General features: G+C 43.6%; 1 protein-coding gene across 1 annotated transcript in view; it reads right to left on the bottom strand.

Annotated features, from left to right (window-relative positions):
- The window catches only part of DCDC1 (doublecortin domain containing 1), a 500,455-nt gene that overhangs the window by 240,706 nt on the left and 239,250 nt on the right, over positions 1 to 20,499 (bottom strand). The window contains exons 13-15 of the mRNA XM_090034627.1: positions 7,642 to 7,808; positions 3,521 to 3,646; positions 1,664 to 1,769 (exon numbers count right to left, since the gene is read on the bottom strand). Coding sequence (XP_089890753.1) covers positions 1,664 to 1,769; positions 3,521 to 3,646; positions 7,642 to 7,808 — 399 coding nt within the window. The remainder of the gene's footprint in view (positions 1 to 1,663; positions 1,770 to 3,520; positions 3,647 to 7,641; positions 7,809 to 20,499) is intronic.

Below are 20,499 nucleotides of genomic sequence, written 5' to 3'. Positions count from 1 at the left end.
GCAGTCCTCTCCCAGGAAGTGGAGGGAGTCGAACGCCCCGTGGCATTCGCCAGTCGCCGTTTGAACGAGCACGAACAGAGGTACTCTACAATTGAACGGGAGTGTCTCGCCATCCGCTGGAGTATAGACTATTTTCGGTATTACCTATTGGGCCGAGAATTCCGGTTAATAACTGATCACGCCCCGCTACGGTGGCTCAACTCAGCTAAAACCGAGAATGCCCGGATAATGAGGTGGGCCCTGGCACTCCAGCCATATCAGTTTAAAATCGGGTATAAACCCGGCCGGAGCAACACCGTGGCAGACTTTTTGTCCCGGTGGGGAGAGATAGAGAAACCCCACGAGTCCTCAATACCGCCCCGGGCGGACGGAGAGAAACCCTCGGGGGGTGAATACCACACAGAAAAGGGACCGCCTAGCGGTGTCTCGAGGGGTGGGGTATGTGAGGGGGCCAAGACCCCGCGGGGCCCTGCCAGAGAGAGGAACCCCGGAGTTCCGCCGCGCTTCCGGGTCCGGACCCGGAAGCCCGGCCGAGAACTTAATGTTTCCCGGAACCTGAACCGCGCCGGCGCGGGACCGGCGCGGGAAGATAAAAGGGAAACGCTTACCCCGAGCAGGGGAAGACGGAGGCTCCAGTCGGAGCCTGCTCCAGGAGCCGCGGAGCCGGGACCTGCAGAGCCGGGCGCGAAGGAGCCAGGAGCGGCGGAGCCACGTGCGGCGAGGCCGGGAGCCACAAGGCGGGAGTCGGCGGCAGCGGAGCTGGGAGCCGCGGATCCGGAGACGGTGAGTCCGGGAGCAGCGGAGCCGGGAGCCCCGCAGCGGGGGCCGGCGGCGGCGCAGCCAGCAGAGGCGGAGCCGGGAGCCGCGCGGCGCGAGACAGCGGTGGCGTCCCGGAGGGCGGTGAAGCCCCACACGGCCCCAGAGGGACCCGCGAGACAGGAAACGGCGGAATTAGGGACTGCAGGAGCCCGCGACGACCCGAAGGTAACACAGGCACCGGCGGCCGCCGGGCTGAGGGCAACCGGGCAGGGGGCCACCGACGGGGGAAACCTTCTGCAGCGACTTCGGGACACGTGGTCGCGGAAGACGACCCGCGGGCGGGGAAGGCCGGCCGTGTAAGACCCGCTCGGCGGGAGATTTAAGTACAGGGGTAGGGTAACCCCAGACTATAGGAGCCAGCGGCACCAGGGGGACTAGGTGCCGCGGGGACACTGGTGAGGATCCGGCCGTGGGAGGAACCCCCCCCCCCGCCGGAATGGGACTCTGACAAGGGAGCCCCTTACGGAGGCTCAACCCGGAGGACCGGGCGAGGGTGTAGGGGAGGAGGAGCCCTCAGGACCCCTGGACCTTGGAGGTACTGTACCCCACGTGGACCGCCAGCTTCCCGGCAAGGGTGAACCCCCATATTTTCCATCAAGTCGTGGCAGGCGAGAGCGGCGAAGCGGGACGGTCCAACGCGTACCCCTCCTCTCCAGGGGACATCCGGGGATCGGGGTCCCACGGTACGTGGCACACCCCCATCCCCTTACAACTGGTATGATAATCCATGTGTCCATGCAAGAAAACATTCAAGGCATCAACTTGCACAGAAAATAAAGTGAAAGTCAGGTATATTAAAGCTGTGTAATAGCTAATAATGTGCTTTAAATAGGAATGTGCTGACCTTGTACTGTATAAAATGGCTATCCACATCCACCTTTTCCAAAGTCTGAAGTGTCTGCTGGTTTGTACATTGGAAGGTATCTGGAAATCCTGTATAAACTTTCCAACTAAGAATAAACAAAGTCATCAAAAAAGTTTTCACAACTTAAAAAATACTTTCTTTTCTAGATCCTAAACTTGAAACAAATTTTACATATAATTTGATATATTAAACTTGTCTTGATCTTACTATATTTAGAAAAAAAGAGTAAAAGCATATAAGCAATGCCTAGAAGGCCTTGCAATTTAAATGTAAATAAATTATACATAGTCTTAAGCCAAAATTGAACCTCTTCAAAATTGAAGAGATAATATTTGGACATTTTGGCCCAGTCCTTAAGCCCAACTTCAGCTTCACGGATGGTGCATCTACACAAGATACTTTATTGCACAGTAGATCTAATTACTTTGCAGTAAGTGCCCAGGTCTACACATGCAAATGCTTACTGCATGGTAATTGGGTCTAATAGTGAGTAAATTTGCTACCTGAAAATGCAAGTAGCAAATTTACTTAAGATTATTTACTGTACAGTAGCTCACATGTAGATACCTGACTGGGAACAAATGTGCTCCTGGTCAGCCAGGCAGCAGGGGGCAGGAGATTGCTCCCTGTTCCCAGAAGCTGCCTGCTGCAAGGGTGGGCTCTGCCACTAGAGCCCAGGCTGGGACTATGTCCCCCTGCCTCAGCAGTAGGGAGCTCCCAGCCCCTACTCCATGATCACAGGGCTAGGAGATCCTTATCTCTCAGCCCGAGCCCCGTGATTGTGGGGGTTGGGGCTGGGAGATTCTTCTCTCCCCGCCAGTTCCATGGTCATGGGGTAGCTGTTAGGAGATAAGGATCTCCCAGCCCTGGCCTCCCAACCGCACAGCTGGCACTGGGAGATTAGGAAAATATAACCCTGGTCCTGCAAACACTTACACATAGAAGTAACCCAGAACATTTGAATAATTTCATTAGGTGAATAGGGTTATTCAGTTACTTAATGTTACTTGTGTGCACAGTGGTTGTAGGACAAAAGATATAAATGGGAGATAAAGGGTATAGACAAAGATACCTTTTAACTACTTTAAAAGGAGATGGGGAGCTGGTACTCATAAGTGAGAATCAGCTGTTATTATCTAAATCTGCAAGATACTTTAATAATAAAAGATAGTTTGACTAGACTGTTTTAACTTTGCCCCTGAAGAAAGTTACAGTGGTTTTCCTATACTTCTATTGCTACAGAATCATGCAGAAGAAACAGTTACATTGTAACAGTGTATATACTGATATTTGATATTGATAGAATCTTATGGCTGTCTATACCTAAAGTTATATAAGATATCAATAAATGTACTGGCAGCTTTTAAACTGCTACTGTTTTTTCCAGGAAAAATAAAATGGCAACTTTAATAGAAAAATATTTTAAAATGCTTGTTAGTAAAGGTATAAGTAAAAAGTATAAATCTTTATCTTAGATTTCAGTGAAGGTCCTTGAACTAAAAAAAATTACTGACTCAACCTTTCTGTACTGCTATTACCTTCTAAGTTTTTCAGACAACAGTGTATACAATATCCTTCTACTTATTTTAAATGTACTGCATAAAAGCTGAAAGCTAATATATATTAAATTTAGTTCCTCTTTATAACTACCAACATTTCATGAAGAGATGATGAAGAAGTGCATGTGTTATGTTGTGGCTTGAAAAAATGGTATTTATTATCATATGGATGGAAATATTTGCTGACTAGCTTTTCAACATTTTAATCTTCATCTATCTTTCATTGTAAACTTGGTTTTATTTTTTGGAGAACATTTACAAAGTAAAGTTAAAATACTTGTCAAATCCAGGCAGCAGATCAGCATTACGATCCAGAAGACTTTTATAAATAACTGTGATACCATCCTTTTCAGCTGCAGTCACTTTGTCAAAGGTCAAACTCAGAACACAGTTTAAGGGAGACCTGGAAAATGGAAATAACATCAAAGCTGACCTTTCTGAAACAAAAGCAAACAGCTGCAAAAACAATAATAAGATTATACATACAAAGGCAGTGAACATAACAATAGAAATTCTGATGAATGGACTAAGAAAGAAAATATTAAAAAGTATACAGAATTTTGTACGTTGGCAACAAAATTAGTAACCTAGGAGCCACACTATGTCCTCAGGCAGCTTATCGTTATTAATCCATGGGATATGGACAGCAACCAAGTTGAATTACTCTTGCAGTATTAGCTCTTCTCCTAGGATGAATAACTACTTGCAGAAAAAGACCTCAGAATTGTGACTAGTACTTAGTTATCATATAAAGATGATGGATTCAAACTGTAAATTAGTGTACATCAGTAAGTAAATAATATAAACATAGTTTGATAGAAACCATAACCAATTATAGAGTATTTTGCCAAATTAATAAAAAGTAAAATTAGCTAATTTAATTAGTTGATCCTTAAAGATAAGAGAGCCATTGATGACTGAGATCAGTAGGTCACGTAGTATAATTAGGTATACTTTTCTATCATACATTAGAATTATCTAGGTCTAATATTGGTTAAAATATTAAATTAAAAGCAAATGAAATATAAACATCATATACACTAGTCTTATTAGTAAAGCTTCTTTTAAAAGACACGCAAACCTAAAAAATTATTTCCATATGAATATTTCTGTGTGCAAGAATCAGCTAGGGTTAGTATAACTGAAATAAATTAGAAAAAAAATGTGCTTTTGTGTATGTTTTTCCCCAGATTGTTCACTTGAAAACACTATGTATAGTCACTTTCATTGCTTCCACTGTATAGTTCTTCAGTTTTCCCTGTTGTCAATTGAATCTTTCATACATCAGCACAGGAGAAAATTAAAAGAAATCCTGGTTATGGGCTTTTGGTTTCTATGTTTGTTTAATGTAGGATTACTAAGGGGGCAGGTAAACTTCACCAAAATATAACTTTTAGTTCATTTTAGGTAAAATTAGCCATCAGCAAGTTGCCAATGTCACTTTCAACAACACATTCTTTAATGCGCTGATTTTATGATTCTACACTAGAAGCAAAATTCACTGTTACAAAAATATATAGAAAAAAACCCCATAGGCTATTTCACATTTTCCTGAGGGAAGTAACAGTTTAACAAAGAGCAAGACTGGTTTTAAAATTAAACCAATAAAAATATAAATCATCATTGATCATATAGTTTAGTATTCTTTTTACAGAAATTATAAATTCTATATGTCTTTAATCTACAGCTGGTAATTTGAACATGCTTAAAAGCTTAACAAGCAATACCTGTTTTCTGATGCATTCACTTAAAACAATGGTTATACATTATGTTCATTCTAAGAGTAACACTAGTGACAAGTTTTCAGGTTTGGGTGAAGCAGACTAACAGAGGAATTGTTTGTACAGAAATGTAATGTGTTATAATATACAGAAAAGTAAAGTGTCATCAATGAAATAATCACTTTTTATCATAGTGTATGGACAACGGGTTGTTGTACCAGAGCTCTGTTCCTGACAGAGTAGAAGAAAAAATTAAGATTAAGAGGAAAAAGATAATTTTTGCCATTAGGAGAGAAATTGTAGATGACTGAATAAGCAGTAATCACAAGACTATACACTTCTATATTGCTTAATATATACAAAAATATGTGGTTTTAGTGTAAAAATACTACATAAAGAGTTTACATTATATTTTGTAATGTTTTACAGTTTTTACTTCATTGTAAATTTTGTGATTGCTATTAATCATTTAAAGGATGGTATTGTCCAAACTTTCCAGTTAAAACAGATGCTAAAGAGAAGAGTATAATCTACTTCCTTGACAATAATTAACGGAAACTGTGAACTATTTTAAACCGTTGTAAAATTATTCTTCAATTTTGGAAATGGTTTGTTTTGTTTCAAGATAGAAATGTAATGAAAGCCATAATAATAATCATGTTCAAAATGTTAAAACAATAATACTTATCATTAAAACAGATGGAATAGTTTTGGATTATAGACAAATGACTATTCAGATATGGATTTCAGTGGAAATTTTGCCTGAATAGGACTGCAGGATTTGTCTTACAGAGCTTTACTAGGCTGAAATACAAGATATACTTTGTATAATATTAGAAAATACCAATACTAAGTTTGTATTCTATAATACCCTAGATAAATATGCTTTTACCAGTTAAGGACTCAAAGGCAGGTTTCAAAAAAAATTAGAAGCCAAAAGATTCAGAGAGGTGCAAGTGAGAGTCTCAAAAGCACCTAGTCATCTAAATCCCATTTATTTCAATGGGATTTAGGCATACAGGTGCTTTTGAATATTCTAATAAGTGCTTAACAAACTTTTAAGAGCCCAAATGTATTTTAAAAAATCTGTCTCTAATGGTCTTATTTTATTTTAAGCAATATATTTCACCTAATATTAGTCATTGAATTATTCTAGTTCTCTGTTTCTTCTTCATTTTTACTTTGTTGCCTTCAAGATTTAAAGAAATCATTCTCTCAGCACACAATTGATCACATTTTTCTCCTTTAATTTGTTTCTAAGGAACTCTGGAGGTATGTAGCAAGCTATAGATTAATTGTTACCACTTTGGAAGTTACCATTGATTCCAGGAATTCAGCTGCATTCTAGTCACAATCTACTTAAATTGTTAAGAGCATTGTCAACAGCAAAACTCACAATATCTTTAGCAAGTATTTGGTAAATTTTCTGGGCTAAAAATGTTAAGTATTTATTCATTTACAGTTTTTTGAAACACGGAATAGAAATAAGCACTGGGAAAAGCATACTGTACTTTATCATCAAGTCAATTTACCAACTATTCTTTACACTCTGAACTCACAATATGTTTAGTGTATTAACATAACAGTCATCTTGCTGCCTCAGGTTAGTTATAATCAAAAGACTTTTTTAGTCCTTAAATTTTTTCCAGTATGATGAACAAATTAGATATCCAACAACTGTATTGTACTACGTACCTACATTTACCTATTTTTTCAGCATTATAATTCTGTATCATTCTTTAATTAAAAATATAAAAATTGTTTGGTTCTTTTGAACAAGTAGTATCTAAAAACACACCAAATTAAATTATAGTTGGAACAGTTTAACAACAAATAAGCATCAAATTATATAAACTTAATTGGGAAAGTAAACTCAAATTGTCAATACAGCACAGTGAGCTCAGGGTTCTTGACAGCAAGTTTTAGACATGATCCCAGAAGTCAAGAAACATAATTCCACAATAATTCAACAAAACCACAACATGCTAGCATAGCACTGAATATGTAGTACAGCCACTTTTTTGTAGGAAATAAGATAATTTTATGCAGAAATTAAATCTAAAAACCAACGCACCACTCAAACATGATTAGGAAGTAATGCAACCTGGATACTACTTATTTAAAGAAAAAAACTTTGGTAGGCCAGTCTTTAAAAGCTTTACCAATTTATTTCTCTACTGTCAATGGTCCTTAAGAGGTTAAGACTTTATTTGTGAAAACATAGAGAGATAGCAGGGAATCATGTTGTCTACAGCTTCATAAATCTTGCTTAAGATCCTTTTCAATTACCATCCATTTCTCCTTTAAAAAGAGACAAAAAATAGAGGAGTGGAAACAGGTCAGGGCAGTCTGTGACAATGACAGTGTGATGGGCTTGGACCCCCTGCGGTGTTTCCATCTGCTATCATTAAGGTGACTATTCAGACATGAAAAAATCCCTCTTGCTGTGCTGACAGGCAGACATCAAGAACTATGACAAGGCATTAAGACAGAAAGTCAGAGACAGAGATGTCATATTCTACAAACAATACTGCCTGAAACAAGACCTCTGAAATTTTGTTGGAATTTAAAATAAAAATAAAAGGGGTTTTACCTGGAGGTTATCAAACTTCCTTTTCTGATAGTTTGACAACGAAAAGATTGCTGACAGTCACACAGATAAACATTTTGCTCCTACCTGTAATCTTTACCATAAGAAAACCAAATTTTTTGCTCATTCTTCAGTAAAAGTGGGTTTTTAATTTCTTGTCCTTTCTCATCAAAAAGCCGGGCAGGAATACAATTGAGGCCTGACGATTTGAAGTCAGCTGAATATTGAAGTCTTTGGTGAATCATGTACAATAACTGTCAATGAAAAAAACTTAAAAATGTGAACATCTGTAATAAACTGTTTGTACTCCGTAACAAACAAAGTCCAAACAAATGATAATTAAATTCACATGGAATGTTAAAAGAAGTGTGAAATGACTGCAATGTTTATCTCAGTGTAAAGTAACAAAATGAGCAGAGGCTTTTAACCAGCAGGGGGTGCAACAGGATTATGATTGAGCTCTGACCCTTTGGCACAGAGACTGAAAGCAGATGTGACAGTTGTACAGAACAAGCATTTAGCTTTTACATACTATATAAAAGCTCTTCTTATAAAGGTTACGGTTTTCCTGTCCACATTTGGAACTGCATTTTGCTATTGTTCTTACTGAACTTGTTCAAGTTTTACCATAAGTGTTTTTCACCCTCTTACCAAACCATAGTTGATCGATAACTGAACAATAATATTGCAAGCCTCATTTAACAATTTTTGTACAGAGTCTGTTAACTTGCCCTAGCCAGAGTAGCCATAATTAAGATACCTGTGAATACAGAGGTTTTATGTTTTACGTTGTTTCTTCTCAGAAGTTGATTTACAACATCATTTTGAAGTGTATTTAATTTTGTACTTTCCAGTCATGAAACCTTTAGAAATCTGAAGCCCCTTCAGCCCCAGTTCTGTGGCAAGCAGTACTGGACTGCAATTTGCCATTTCACAGCATGGTAATGACTGCTCTGAACATTGTAGTCATCCCACTCCACTCCCCCTCCCTTTGCCATTCTTTTCTGCCTACAGGAAAGCATGTTCCCTGCAAACACTTCTGACTCACATTCTGCCAGCCCCATGCAACTGGACACATCTTTGAGCTGCCTCCTTTAGCACCTATTGGAGGCACTATAGAGCCATGTTCAGGATGGAGGGGGAAATTTGGAAGGGGAAGGTAGAACATAAAATAAAAGACCATAATAACTGACCATTCTCCCAGCTTTAGATGCTCTTTTGGAATTATTTGATTTAGTATTAATTTAGAGGAAGAAAGAATCAAAGGTCTGTGGCAGAAAAAAGGTGATTAGTCGCATCTGACATGAGAAGTGGATACTGTTTCTTGTATTTTGAGATTTTTACCACTATTTTCCACACCAACCATACCAACTACATTTCCTGACTACTGAAATAAGGTACTTGTGAAAATCGGGTAGTTCACATGAATTTTTAAATAGAAGGTAACTAAGAGCTAAGTATTCCTTTTACAAAAAAGTGAAATCCCACCCCATCAAAAAAAAAATTACTGGACACCAAATGGTATATTGTTTTATAGTGTAATCATTTACATATATTTTATACAGTATTTCAAGTATACATGTTTGATAAAAACATAGATTTAAATGTAATGGAATTTCTTAGCTATATGCCAGCTATCCATGGGAATGGACAAAAAAAGCACGCAGGGCTTGATTAGCATTTATAGTGGTGCCCCTTGGCACCTCCCAGCTCTAGAAGTGTAAAAAAGTTTTGGAGTGGCTGTAAATTATAAGTACACTCAATTTAAAGTCTCTGTTATGTTATCAGAGAAATGCTAATAAGAATCATGCATTTTTATCTGGTGTTTTAAAATACAAGTTTAGAATAAGATACAGAATGGTAGATAATATAGGATTTCCTGTAGAAGCTTCACAGGATTTCTTTGAGGGAAAAAATATGGGATCTACTGACTCCTTACCTGGCATGGTTTACCTTTCTATGTTCAGTGTGGGATCCTAAACCTTAAAGACACTAGAAAAGCAAAGAGTTTGACTGAGTGGTGAGGGGCTGTAAATGGAATTGAGAAAATCTGGGACTGACAGTTATGGAGTATATATAAAGCATTCTGCCCCTGAAGAAGCGTAGCAGGGGACACATCTACACCAGACGTTTTACTGAGTATTTGACTAATCTAATGCACAGTTTGCTAGTACCAATAGATACAGTGTGGCAGTGCACTTGCAGTGCCTGCCACTTTAAGGGCTGAGTCAAGTAGCCAGCAGGTGCTTGACTGTGGCAGCCATTTTAGAACACTGGCTGCCTATATAAATACAGCAGTCTGCCTGACTGAGCTCCATGGAACATCTAGCAGGTAGGAGATAGAGGCTTTTGGTTCTGGGCATGAAACTGCACTCTGCTGGGGGAGGGTGGTCTGGTGGGGCTCCTCTTGAGAAAGGGCAGTGTACTGAGGCCTGAGAAAAGAGGGTGAAGTTGTGTGGCCATGCACAGAGTAGTGCTGAATGGGAGTAGGCCTGAAGAACAGCGCCAGGGCCAGCCTCATGAGTAGTTGACTGGGAAGACAACGAGCAGACTCCAGGGTAGAGTGTGATGCAGAGGCCCTAGAGAGGGCATGGTAGGAACCCCATGTGAGGGGAGTAGGCCAAGGTATGTCTTCAGATGCCTGATGTCATAGTTTGGGCCAAAGGCTGAGTAAAGAGGCTCAGTCAGAGAGGGAGAGGCAAGTCCTGACCCTGGTAAGTCCTCCACTGCAAAAAGGCCAAGTGTGGGTTGAAAGTAAGACCTGTAGTTGTGCACAATGACCTGCTGCTCCAGAGGGAGGGAGCAAGAGTTCCCATGAGACCCTGGAGCACCAGTCATGGTGTAGGTTAAGAACATCATGTGGATGCCATCTGCAAGGCATGGGCTGCAGTGTAAGGGAGGTTGGAGCCGCAGATTGTGGCCCCTGGCATCAGGGCAGTAATGGTCAGTCTCCTGCATTTACCATCCGTTTATGGGAACACCAAAGTCATGGCAGGTGAGACAAGGTGGATCGCCCCATAGAGACAGGTGGGTGGGCTGGCATGGGACCTGGCCCCTAGCTTGCCCCCTGTCACATACAGGTGCTAGAAAACCACACATTGAACTACTGCACTGTACCACAGTATAGATGCTGGCTGGAAGCAATTTGCTTCTGGTCAGCCCAGGCAGCACGGGGCCACACTGCTGTCTGGCTAAGTCCCAAGCTCCAGAGGGAGTGGGGAGCTGTCCCTGGTTCTGGAGGCAGCTCGCAACCCTGTGGAGCTTGGGGTTGGCTGTGGCTGATGCTCCTGGGAGGAGCGCATGCAGGTCTGAGCCACCAGCTAGGAAAGTAGGGCCCGTGGCGCCTGTACCATACCGGTCTTTTCTCCCTCCAGGAGCTGTGATTTCCCTGAGTTGTGATCACAGTCAAGCCCAGAGTTTCTTCATGGTACATGTCCTGTAGCGTAGGGGGAGGTGCTGTGCTGCAGGGCAGCAGGGACCACACAGCAGCCACAGGGTTGGGAACTGTCCTCACACAGCAGAGTGGCTGATCCCATCCCTGGCTGGACTGTCAAGGCCCCTATTCCCCTACAGCAGAGCCCAGCCTGGCCTGTCTCCAGCCATGCCTGGCTCTGGGGCTTCTGTGGACCAGGGGTCTGGAGTGGCATGTCTCTGGACTTGCCAGTCCCTGCATTGTTACCACACCAGTGCAGGGCTATGCCCAGCACACCTGCAGAGCTCTCAGCAAGTGTCAGGCAAGTGCAAGTATGTCCAGCCCCCATATCTCCATGACTGCTTTCTCCTTGCTCTCTGCCTTGGGCTCCACAGGGGAACAGGGGTTTGGAGCAGCCCAGCTAGCTAAGCAGTGTGAGAACAGTTCCCAGCCTTGGGGCTGCTCTGTGGTCCCTGCTGCCCTGCACCCCAGTGCCTCGCCCTCCCCCTCAGCTGCACAACAGGCACCACAGAGAAGCGCCAGGCCCCACTGCCAGTGCAACTGCAGCTCTAGGGCCCAATTGCAGTTCCTGAGGGAAGGAAGGACAGCTACGGTATGGGCACCATGGGCCTCACCTCTCCAGCTAGTGGCTCAGACCCATATGCACTCTTCCCAGGTTCATCAGCCACATCCAACCCTAAGCTCCATGGGGCTGGGTGCTGCTCTCAGAACCAAGGGCAGCTTCTGGCCTGCCCTCTGGAGCTACCCCCAGAGTCAGGGAAAGTCTGTCCACCCACCCTCCAGAGCCCAGATCTGCCTCCAGTGTCCCCTGCCAGCTCTGGGCTGCCTCCAGTGTCCTCTGCCAACCTGGGACTGGCACCTGGGGGAGCCCAGAGCTCCCCTTGGCTGCTTCAGAGGGGAAGTGCAGGGCAGGAGCAGCCCTGGACTAGGCTGCTCCCATTGGGTGCAAGCCAGCACATGTGTAGACATATTTCCTGGGCAAGTTTAATTAGCCTGAATTTTACTGTGTAATAAATTCAGAGGACACTAATTGCACATATCGACATACCCAGGGAAGCATAAAATAAAGGGATAGTTCAGGAAAAATAGCAGAATGGATGAATCAGTGTCAAATGAAGCTATATACATTTTACAATTGTTTTGTGAAAATATGTGGAGTTTGCCAAGCAGCTACTCCACAGATCTCATTTGTTGTTCCTGAAAAGTTCATGCAGATTTTGTTGAGTGTACTCTGAAATTTAAAGGATGAGATCCTTTACCCTTCTTACAAGCTTCTGCTTATCCTGACCACTGAGGGCCTTGCTTTTCCCTCTATAGAAGGATAAACAAGGTATCACATTTCCTAAAGGAATTTGTCTCGGATGGAATTTAATGGAACTAGAAACATCTAAATGGTGATATCTGACTTTAAAGGATGGGAAGCTTTCAGTAAAGAAAAGGGAGAATGACATCCTCCTTAAAATGATAGGACCAAATGGGTTTAGGTAAAGATTCTGTGGTAGTTCTGTAGTAACTGTACTCCCCAATAATCTAGGAAAAAGTTTCATGATGGATAAAGTATTTAATTCAATAAACTTTGTGAAAAATGATTGTAAATGAAAGTTAACTTTGCCGGAATGTATTTCTAAAAATAGTTCAAAGGCTATTCAGTCAGATAATAAGTTAAGTTTCTTATCTGTAGGATTTTTCAGAGGAAGTAAAAGTTTGGCCATCGCCTCCAAGAATTTGATATGAAGAGAAAATGCCAAGCTATAATTTCTATATGATACTCTCAGAATTTGTGAATGAATTATCTAGCCTTAAAGACCTAGTCCTTTGATAGACCCATCAAAATAAAAAAATTCTGAAAGGTTTCATCATAAATTGTTTTAATAATAAGATTATAGAGCTCCTCAAGACTAGAATAATTTCTAGGTACAATAGCGAATTCTGAAAACAGAATGTGCCTGGACTTAAGACATCCATTAAGCATCTGTATATTCAAATTTAGCAATTTATCACCTCACATTCTAAGCCAGCTACAATTTGTATAGCTTCTGAGACTTTGTTTGACCCTAAATCAGTACTTTTATTCAGAGAGGAATTAGAAGGATTGAAAAAGTTCTCTCCTGGGGTGAAAGAAGCTGGAACCTGTAGAGCCAGTGAGGGCTACCTGAATCACCTTGGCCCACTTCTTGAGTATTCTCCTGGACACCCTAGAGAAAAGTCAATGCAAAGAAGCTGTACCTTAGGTGCTTAGACAAAGATACGTCTTCCCTGCATGTTCATCTTTGTACCTGGAACAGAGAAGATTGAAATCTGTGTTCCTTCTGGAAGTAAATGCAGTTTGAAGAATGTCTCGACGAACTGTTCTAGGTGGAGAATTCTTCAGAGGCAGAGGGCAACAGCAGAGACAACTGGCTTCCCTGGAATCTACCTTTAATACAGGCCACTGCTTGATGATCCCTCTCTTTTCTTTAGGCTTATGGAGCTCTCTTCTGTAAAGAAGAGTCCTGAGTTTTGTCTTACCTTTTGAGGTAGGTCATTGCTGTACTGTTATTGCACTGAAGGTTTAGGAAACCAAGAGGCAAGAGAGATATCTAAGAACATTCCTAGCCCCTCAGAATTATACAAAATTTATCTTTCTCCTGGATTACATTGGAGACCACTTACTTGGACATCACTTGAGTTTCCTAAATCCTGATAGCTTCTGGTTATGTTAGACATTAAACAAAGTGTTTCTTTAAATAAGCATCATTAGTTTTTGCTCCCACTTCAGGGACCTCAGGACTACAGCAGTAAGATACAAGGACTGGTGAACAGAAGTCTGATTATGATCCCACTTGAAAAGGATCAAAGCTTGTAACAATCTAATGTGGAAAAAGTCTCACTGAAGTAAGTGTGAAGATGATACTGTCAGGCCTAACAGATGTAGCACTTCCAAGTGGTGGTCATGATACTGGCTTAAAGTAGCTGTTGATTTTAAGAGCTAGAATCGGGGAAAGCAGCTGAGACTGTCTCAGTTACCAGGTATATACGGAATAAGCTTGGAAAGCCCCAAGCACTCTGTATGCAATCTCCGATTGAGTGTACGTAGGCAGTCTCTGATTGAGTTCCATCGGAAATTCAGCAATCACCATCCCTCCATCCGACTATCTCTTGAATACTCCAGCACCAACATCTCCCTTTTTAGACACAATGATCAGTATCCAGAATGGTAAACTACAGACCACATTATACAAGAAACCCACAGACCGATATACATATCTGCACAGAACCAGCAATTCCCCTATACACACCAAGAAAACTGTGACATACAGCCAAGCCCTCAGATACCAGCGAATTTGCACTTAGGAGAACACCTGGGATTGCCACCTCACCAATCTTAAAAAGGCTTTCACCCAACAAGGACACTCCTCCAAAGAGATAGACCACATGTTTGAAAGAATTGCTGCAGTACAGAAGAAAACCCCCCAAAATTGCACACTGCTTGTTATGACATATCACCCCTCCCGCAAACCCATACGGAAAATCCTCAAACAATTACAACCCATACTAGAAAGAGACCCTATTCTTAAAGAGATCTTTCCAGAACCACCTATCCTAGCCTGCAAACAAGCACCAAACCTCACTAACTTCATTACCAGAAGCAAACTTCCTAGGCCCAGAACACACTGAATGGATCCGGACCATGTTTTTAAACCGGAAGGCTTGCTAAATTTTTTTTTCTAAATATTTAAGTTGGTCTAATAAAAGATATCAGATTCACCCTAAGAACCTTGTCTGCCTATGTCCTTAGACCAACAAGGCTACTACCTACACCCCAAGGACTCTGTGATATACGCAGAAGTGGTGGGAAAGCTATATCACTTTCCAGTCAGTTCCCAGATCAACGGATTCTCTGTGTTTGAAAAATTGCTTCTAGTAATTAATGTATTTACAAGTTCTACTCTTTCTTACAGATTTATATCAAAATCCAGTTAAAATGCTAAAAACAGCTTGTTAGATGTATCTCAAAGACAGTTAATGATAACAATGTCACCATCACATAGCATTTATGCCCTGCTTACTATTTTCATAATGTTGTATAAGGGTAGATTTGATTACAAGCTTGTGTAAATCAGCAGAGTTCAGTGAGGTAATGTGAATGCAACCAACTAAATATTTGGTTAATACCCCCAATAATGCATAAGGCAGGGAGATTCATGTACATTTATATTGTATTACGTATGCTCCCAAACTGTAACAGACATCAGGTCTGGCTCTGGTATGAGACACACAGGTGAAAACCCATCATGTCCCCATGAGCCCAGTACCCCAGAAGATCCTCTGGACAACCCCAATGCAATCCCCCATTACAGAGCCAGGAGGTAGGCAGGGCCCATGGTGGGTGGGCATTAGGTGGTGGGAGCAGCTGAGTGCGGCTGAGGAAGGTCATGCCCCACCCTGGCCCTGACATAGCTGAGCCCCCCAGGGAGTCATGCGACCAGACCCACATGAACAGAATGCATAAACAGGAGCGCTCTGGGCCCAGCCTGCAAGCTTGCATGGGAGTTCATGCAGGAGAACATGTAAAAGGGTGGCCCAGCAGGCATTCTCTCTACTAAGTTGCCCCCTAGCTGCCCCACACACAGCACAGCACACCCTGAACAACTGAAGCCCCCTGCCATGCTAGGTAAGTCCTCTGGTACTCCGGTGCTGGACAACAGGTAAAGGGGACAAGGGCTCAACCCTTCCCCACCCCACCAGGGTGGGACTTGATACTCTGGGAATCCCCCAGCCACTCAAGAAGCTAGGAAGCTAGGGTATCCCCCTATAGGCAGCTGCTCGAGCCTGCCTGCCTAAGCACAGCAGGAGCAGCAGCTGGTGAGGACCATGTGGGAGCAGTAACACCCACCTGGTCTCCTACTCATATAAATACCCAGGCAGCCATGCAACCAGGTTCTTCTTGCATTATGGTGATGGGTATGTGCCGCACCCCTAGGCTTCCTGGACTAGATGACCCCCCACCCCTCGGTGCCTCGGAGGTCTCTATCCAAACAGCTTATGGTCCCAGCCTCCTTGCAGACAGAGCCCTTGACTCCAGGCTGTGGGGGCTTCCTGGCACATCATCTGGATGCTCGGATCAGGGGCACAGGTGCTCCTACTTGTGGGATGTGCTCCCTGTGGAGGCTCCAGAGGGCCCGGTGAGGGAGCTACAAGCGGTGGTGGACAGGCTGCATACCATCAGGGAACACGAGGGACAGACTGATGCTTACTGCCAGGGACTGCACCTGGAGAACAACACCACAGAGACCAAGCTGATCAGTGGGCATGAACAAGATACCCCAACCAATAGTGGGTGGAAACTGGTCACATCATGACTGAAGATGTGATGTGCATCAGTTTTCCCACCAATAACACTGCACAGCAGTTATGAAGCTCTCTCACCATCAACGGGCAATGCACCCATGCAGGATCAACCAGCCCCAGAAAGGAAACAATGTAGAGTGATAGTCTCTGCTGCAGGGAGACTCTCTGCTGCAGACAAAGAGGGAGCCATCTGTCAGCCAAACCCCTTTGTTCAAGAGGTCTGTTGCCTTCCAGGAGCCAAGATTATTGATGCTACAGCAGGTATCCTTAAACTGGTCTGCCCTAGTGACCACTATCCCATGCTCCTTGTCCATTTGGGCACCAACGACACAGCAAGAAGTAGCCCCAGGAGGATCATAGGATACTACAGGACCATGGTGCCAAACTTCAAGGACCAAGGAGTGCAAGTTGTCTTCTCTGCAATCCTCCCAGTCTGAGGCCATGGCCATCGGAAGGAGGAGTGTATCAAGGAGGTTTATCAAAGGTTTAGAAGATGGTGTCACTGTGAGGGATTTGGATAACTTGACCTTGGTAAGCAGTTTAACTACAGCAGTCTACATGCAAGGAACAGTATTCATCTCACAAGAAGAGGGAAGAAGCTCTTCTCCACGAGAGTCAACAACTTGTTGAGAAGAGCTTTAAACTAGGCATGTCCGGGGGCTGGACAGAAGGTTCCGCTGCTGAAGCAGAATCCACTAGCCACAATGACACACAGGAGGGCATTCAAACAACGGATGTCCAGATGGGTACTGACATCTTGAGGCAGACACATCATGACAGAAAATCTGAGGTCGGTAGGGGAGAACTCAGATGCCTTTATGGGAATGCCAGAGGCATGGGAAATAAACAGGAGAAACTGACACTCCTTCTGACTGATGAGGAATTCAACTTGGTTGGGTTGACGGAGGCCTGGTAGGATGATGCACATGACTGGGCAGTAAATATTGAGGATTGAGACTTTATAGGAAGGACTGGATTGGGAAGTAGAGGGCCACACCTGTCTTCATGAAAGAGCTGTATCCCTCCCTGTAGGTCACCTTTGACAACAGGGAAGTGTCCCTTGAGACCCTCTAAATGACCCTACAAGGGGGACCAGGAAAGGGAGATGTGATGGTGGGATTCTACTACAGGCCTCCATCCCAAGAGGAGGTGAGTGATGAAGCATTCTTAGAGGAACTGATCAAGGCAGCTAGCACTAGAGACATGATCATCATGAGTGACTTCAACTACCTAGACATCTGTTGGGAAGACCATTTAGCCGCCTTCAGCAGGCCAGCCAACTTCCTGGCAACAACAGATGATCTGTTTCTGACACAGGTTGTGGAAGGGCCTACTACAGGCAAGGCCCCTCTGGATTTAGTGCTGACCAAAGGGGAGGATATCATAGGTGACCTGAGGATTGGTGATACTCTGGGGGACAGTGACCATAACCTGATAAGATTCACCATCCACGTAAGACTGGGAAGTTAGTCACCAGAACAGAAGACCTAAATTTCAAGAAGGCAGATTTTGGAGAAGCACACTGCAACTGGCAATTGGGTGACTTAGGAGTGCAGGAATGATGGTGCTTCCTTAAGGAAGCAATTCTCTCTACTGAAAAACAGGCAATTCCCCACACAGGCAAAAAGCAGGAAAGGAGCCAGGAGACCCTCTTGACTCACTAGGGTTATTAGGCAGCTATTGAAAAAGAAGAAAAGAAGTGTATATGCAATGGAGGAATGGCTCAGCAACCAGGGAGGAATACACCTGTATCGCCAGGGTCTGCAGATACAAGACACAGAAAGCTAAGGCAGGCATGAAGATCAAACTGGTAACTAGTATAAAAGACAAAAAAAAGTCCTTCTACAGATACATAGGGAGCAAGAAAAAATTGGGCTCCACTGTGGGACCCCTCCTGAATATCCGGGGGCAGCCCATAGTCGATGCCCACAAAAAGACAGAACTCGTAAATACATACTTTACATCTTTGAAAATTTGGTTAAGGAAGTCATCAACTACATGCTGGTAATGGATGGGGTGCTAAAAAGCAATCAGTGTGGCTTTGTCGAGGGTAGATCATGTCTGATGAACCTTGTGTCCTTCTACAATCAGGTAACTAACCATCTGGACAAGGGACACGAGGTTGACTTCATCTACTTAGACTTCAGGAAAATCTTCCACTCTCTCCCATGGGATTTCATCTAACAAACTGGAGAGTACTGGGCTGGACCAGTCTAGAGTGAGGTAGGTGGAAAACTGGCCTAGAGGCTGCTGTCAGAGAGTGGTGATCGATGGGATGGCTTTATCCAGCAGGGCTGTCTACAGTGATGTCCCCCAGGAATCCGTACTTGGACCTGTGTTATTCAATATATTCATTAATGACTTGGATAAGGGGGTAGAAAGCACAATGATTAAGTCTGTAGATGATACCAAGCTGTGGGGAAATATGGGCACACCAGAGGATAGGGCAGAGATCCAGGATGACCTGACAGATTGGATTTATGGGTGGAATGAAATCAGATGAGGTTTATCAGGGAGAAGTGCAAGGTCCTTCATCTGGGTAGGAAGAACCCCCATCACATAGATACAATGGCCGGTGGTCCACTGGCTGGAACAGCATCTGAATGAGACCTGGGGGTCATGATCAACTGGAAGATGAATATGAGCCAACAGTGCGGTGAGGTTGTCAAAAGGGCAAACAAAACTCTGGTGTGCATCAGCTGATGTGTGACCAATAGATCCAGGGAGGTACTTTTCCCTCTCTATTCAGCATTGGGGAGGCTTCAGCTGGAATACTGTGCCCAGTTCTGGGCACCACACTTCAACAAGGATGTGGATAAGCTTGAGAGGGAACAAAGAAGGGCCACCAGTTTGGTTAAGGGCATGAAGGGTCGGCCCTATGAGGAGAGACTCTGGGAATGTTGACAGAGAATCAGGCCTGAGATCAGGCTGAGATTACATGGTCCTATGTCTGGTTCTAAGTAGGTCAACAGATGACCTCTATCTGACCCACACTCTAAGGGGAGAGTTACATCTACCTGTATGGAGGCTGCACTGAAATGCCGTATGAATGCCCTTGTGCTGTGTGCAGAGCCCTGAGGACACAGTGCACAACCCAAATAAAAAACCCTTCTGATTGACAGATGGTGCGTGACTGTGTGAGTGAAAGTGGGACTGGGGTATGTCTGTGTGTGCATGTGATGGTGTGTGGTCTGAGGGAGCAATTGAAGAAGACTGTATGGTGTATGGTGGAGGTGATAGACTGAGTGACAGCCAGTACAGTAGTGACTGACTGGGTGAGTGGATCATGGAGATTCATCGTGCTAATCCCAGTTGCCTGTGCAGAACCATCGGTTTCCACCATTGAGCATCCTCTGTCTCCTGATGAGAATAGATAGGGTTGGTTCCCAGGGTTTTCTTTTTCATCCAGGTGTGTTTGTCACTTAGTGGTCCTCTAGTCTCCTTAGTGAGTATCACCCATCCCCTCCTTCTCCCCTCTTGGCTCTGAGCCACTTGGTGGTAAAGCCAGGAGAACAATCTGAGGTATAGATTACGCTTGTATAACCAGAGAAGATGACACTATGAGTTTAATAAGGTCTCCCCTCTCCTTTAATAAAGTTTTGCAGCCCACCCTTGTCCAGGTCTAACGTAAACCTATCTGGGTCCTTTAGGGATGTGGGAAGAGAGAATCGTACTATTTTATAAGGGTAATTAGATAAGGCTATTATCATAAGTGTAGGTTTTAATAGGTTTAAATAGGATTGTTAGTGGTGGTTAAGAGCTGTTAGTTAAATAAGGGATTGTGCTTGTGATTTATTACTTACCTGTTAACTACTTAATAAACCATTTAATTCATTAGACCTTATACATTTGTGTGAGTGTCCTTATTAGTCATAGTGTAATTAACTGCCGGATTGACTGGGTTGTGACTAGATATGCCCTGGTTAATATGTTAGCCGGCCAAGGGTCAAAACCCACCCCCCATTGGAGACTGGACATGGGAGACAGCCGCTGATTAAGCATGCAATTAGGCATTAATTAAGTTCAGGTCCAACAGGAAGTGGGCCTGTTCAGCCTGAGGAAGAGAAGGCTGAGAGGTGAGTTGATAGCTGCCTACAAGAACACTGCGGGGACAGCATCAAGAACTAACAGAACAACTACTCAAGAGGGCACTTCAAGGGAGGATGAGGACCAAATGGGCA

Source organism: Crocodylus siamensis, chromosome 2 (genome assembly GCF_052110815.1).
Source record: "Crocodylus siamensis isolate JL-2025a chromosome 2, ASM5211081v1, whole genome shotgun sequence".
Taxonomy (NCBI): Eukaryota; Metazoa; Chordata; order Crocodylia; family Crocodylidae; genus Crocodylus; species Crocodylus siamensis.
This window is presented reverse-complemented; position numbering and strand designations above follow the sequence as displayed.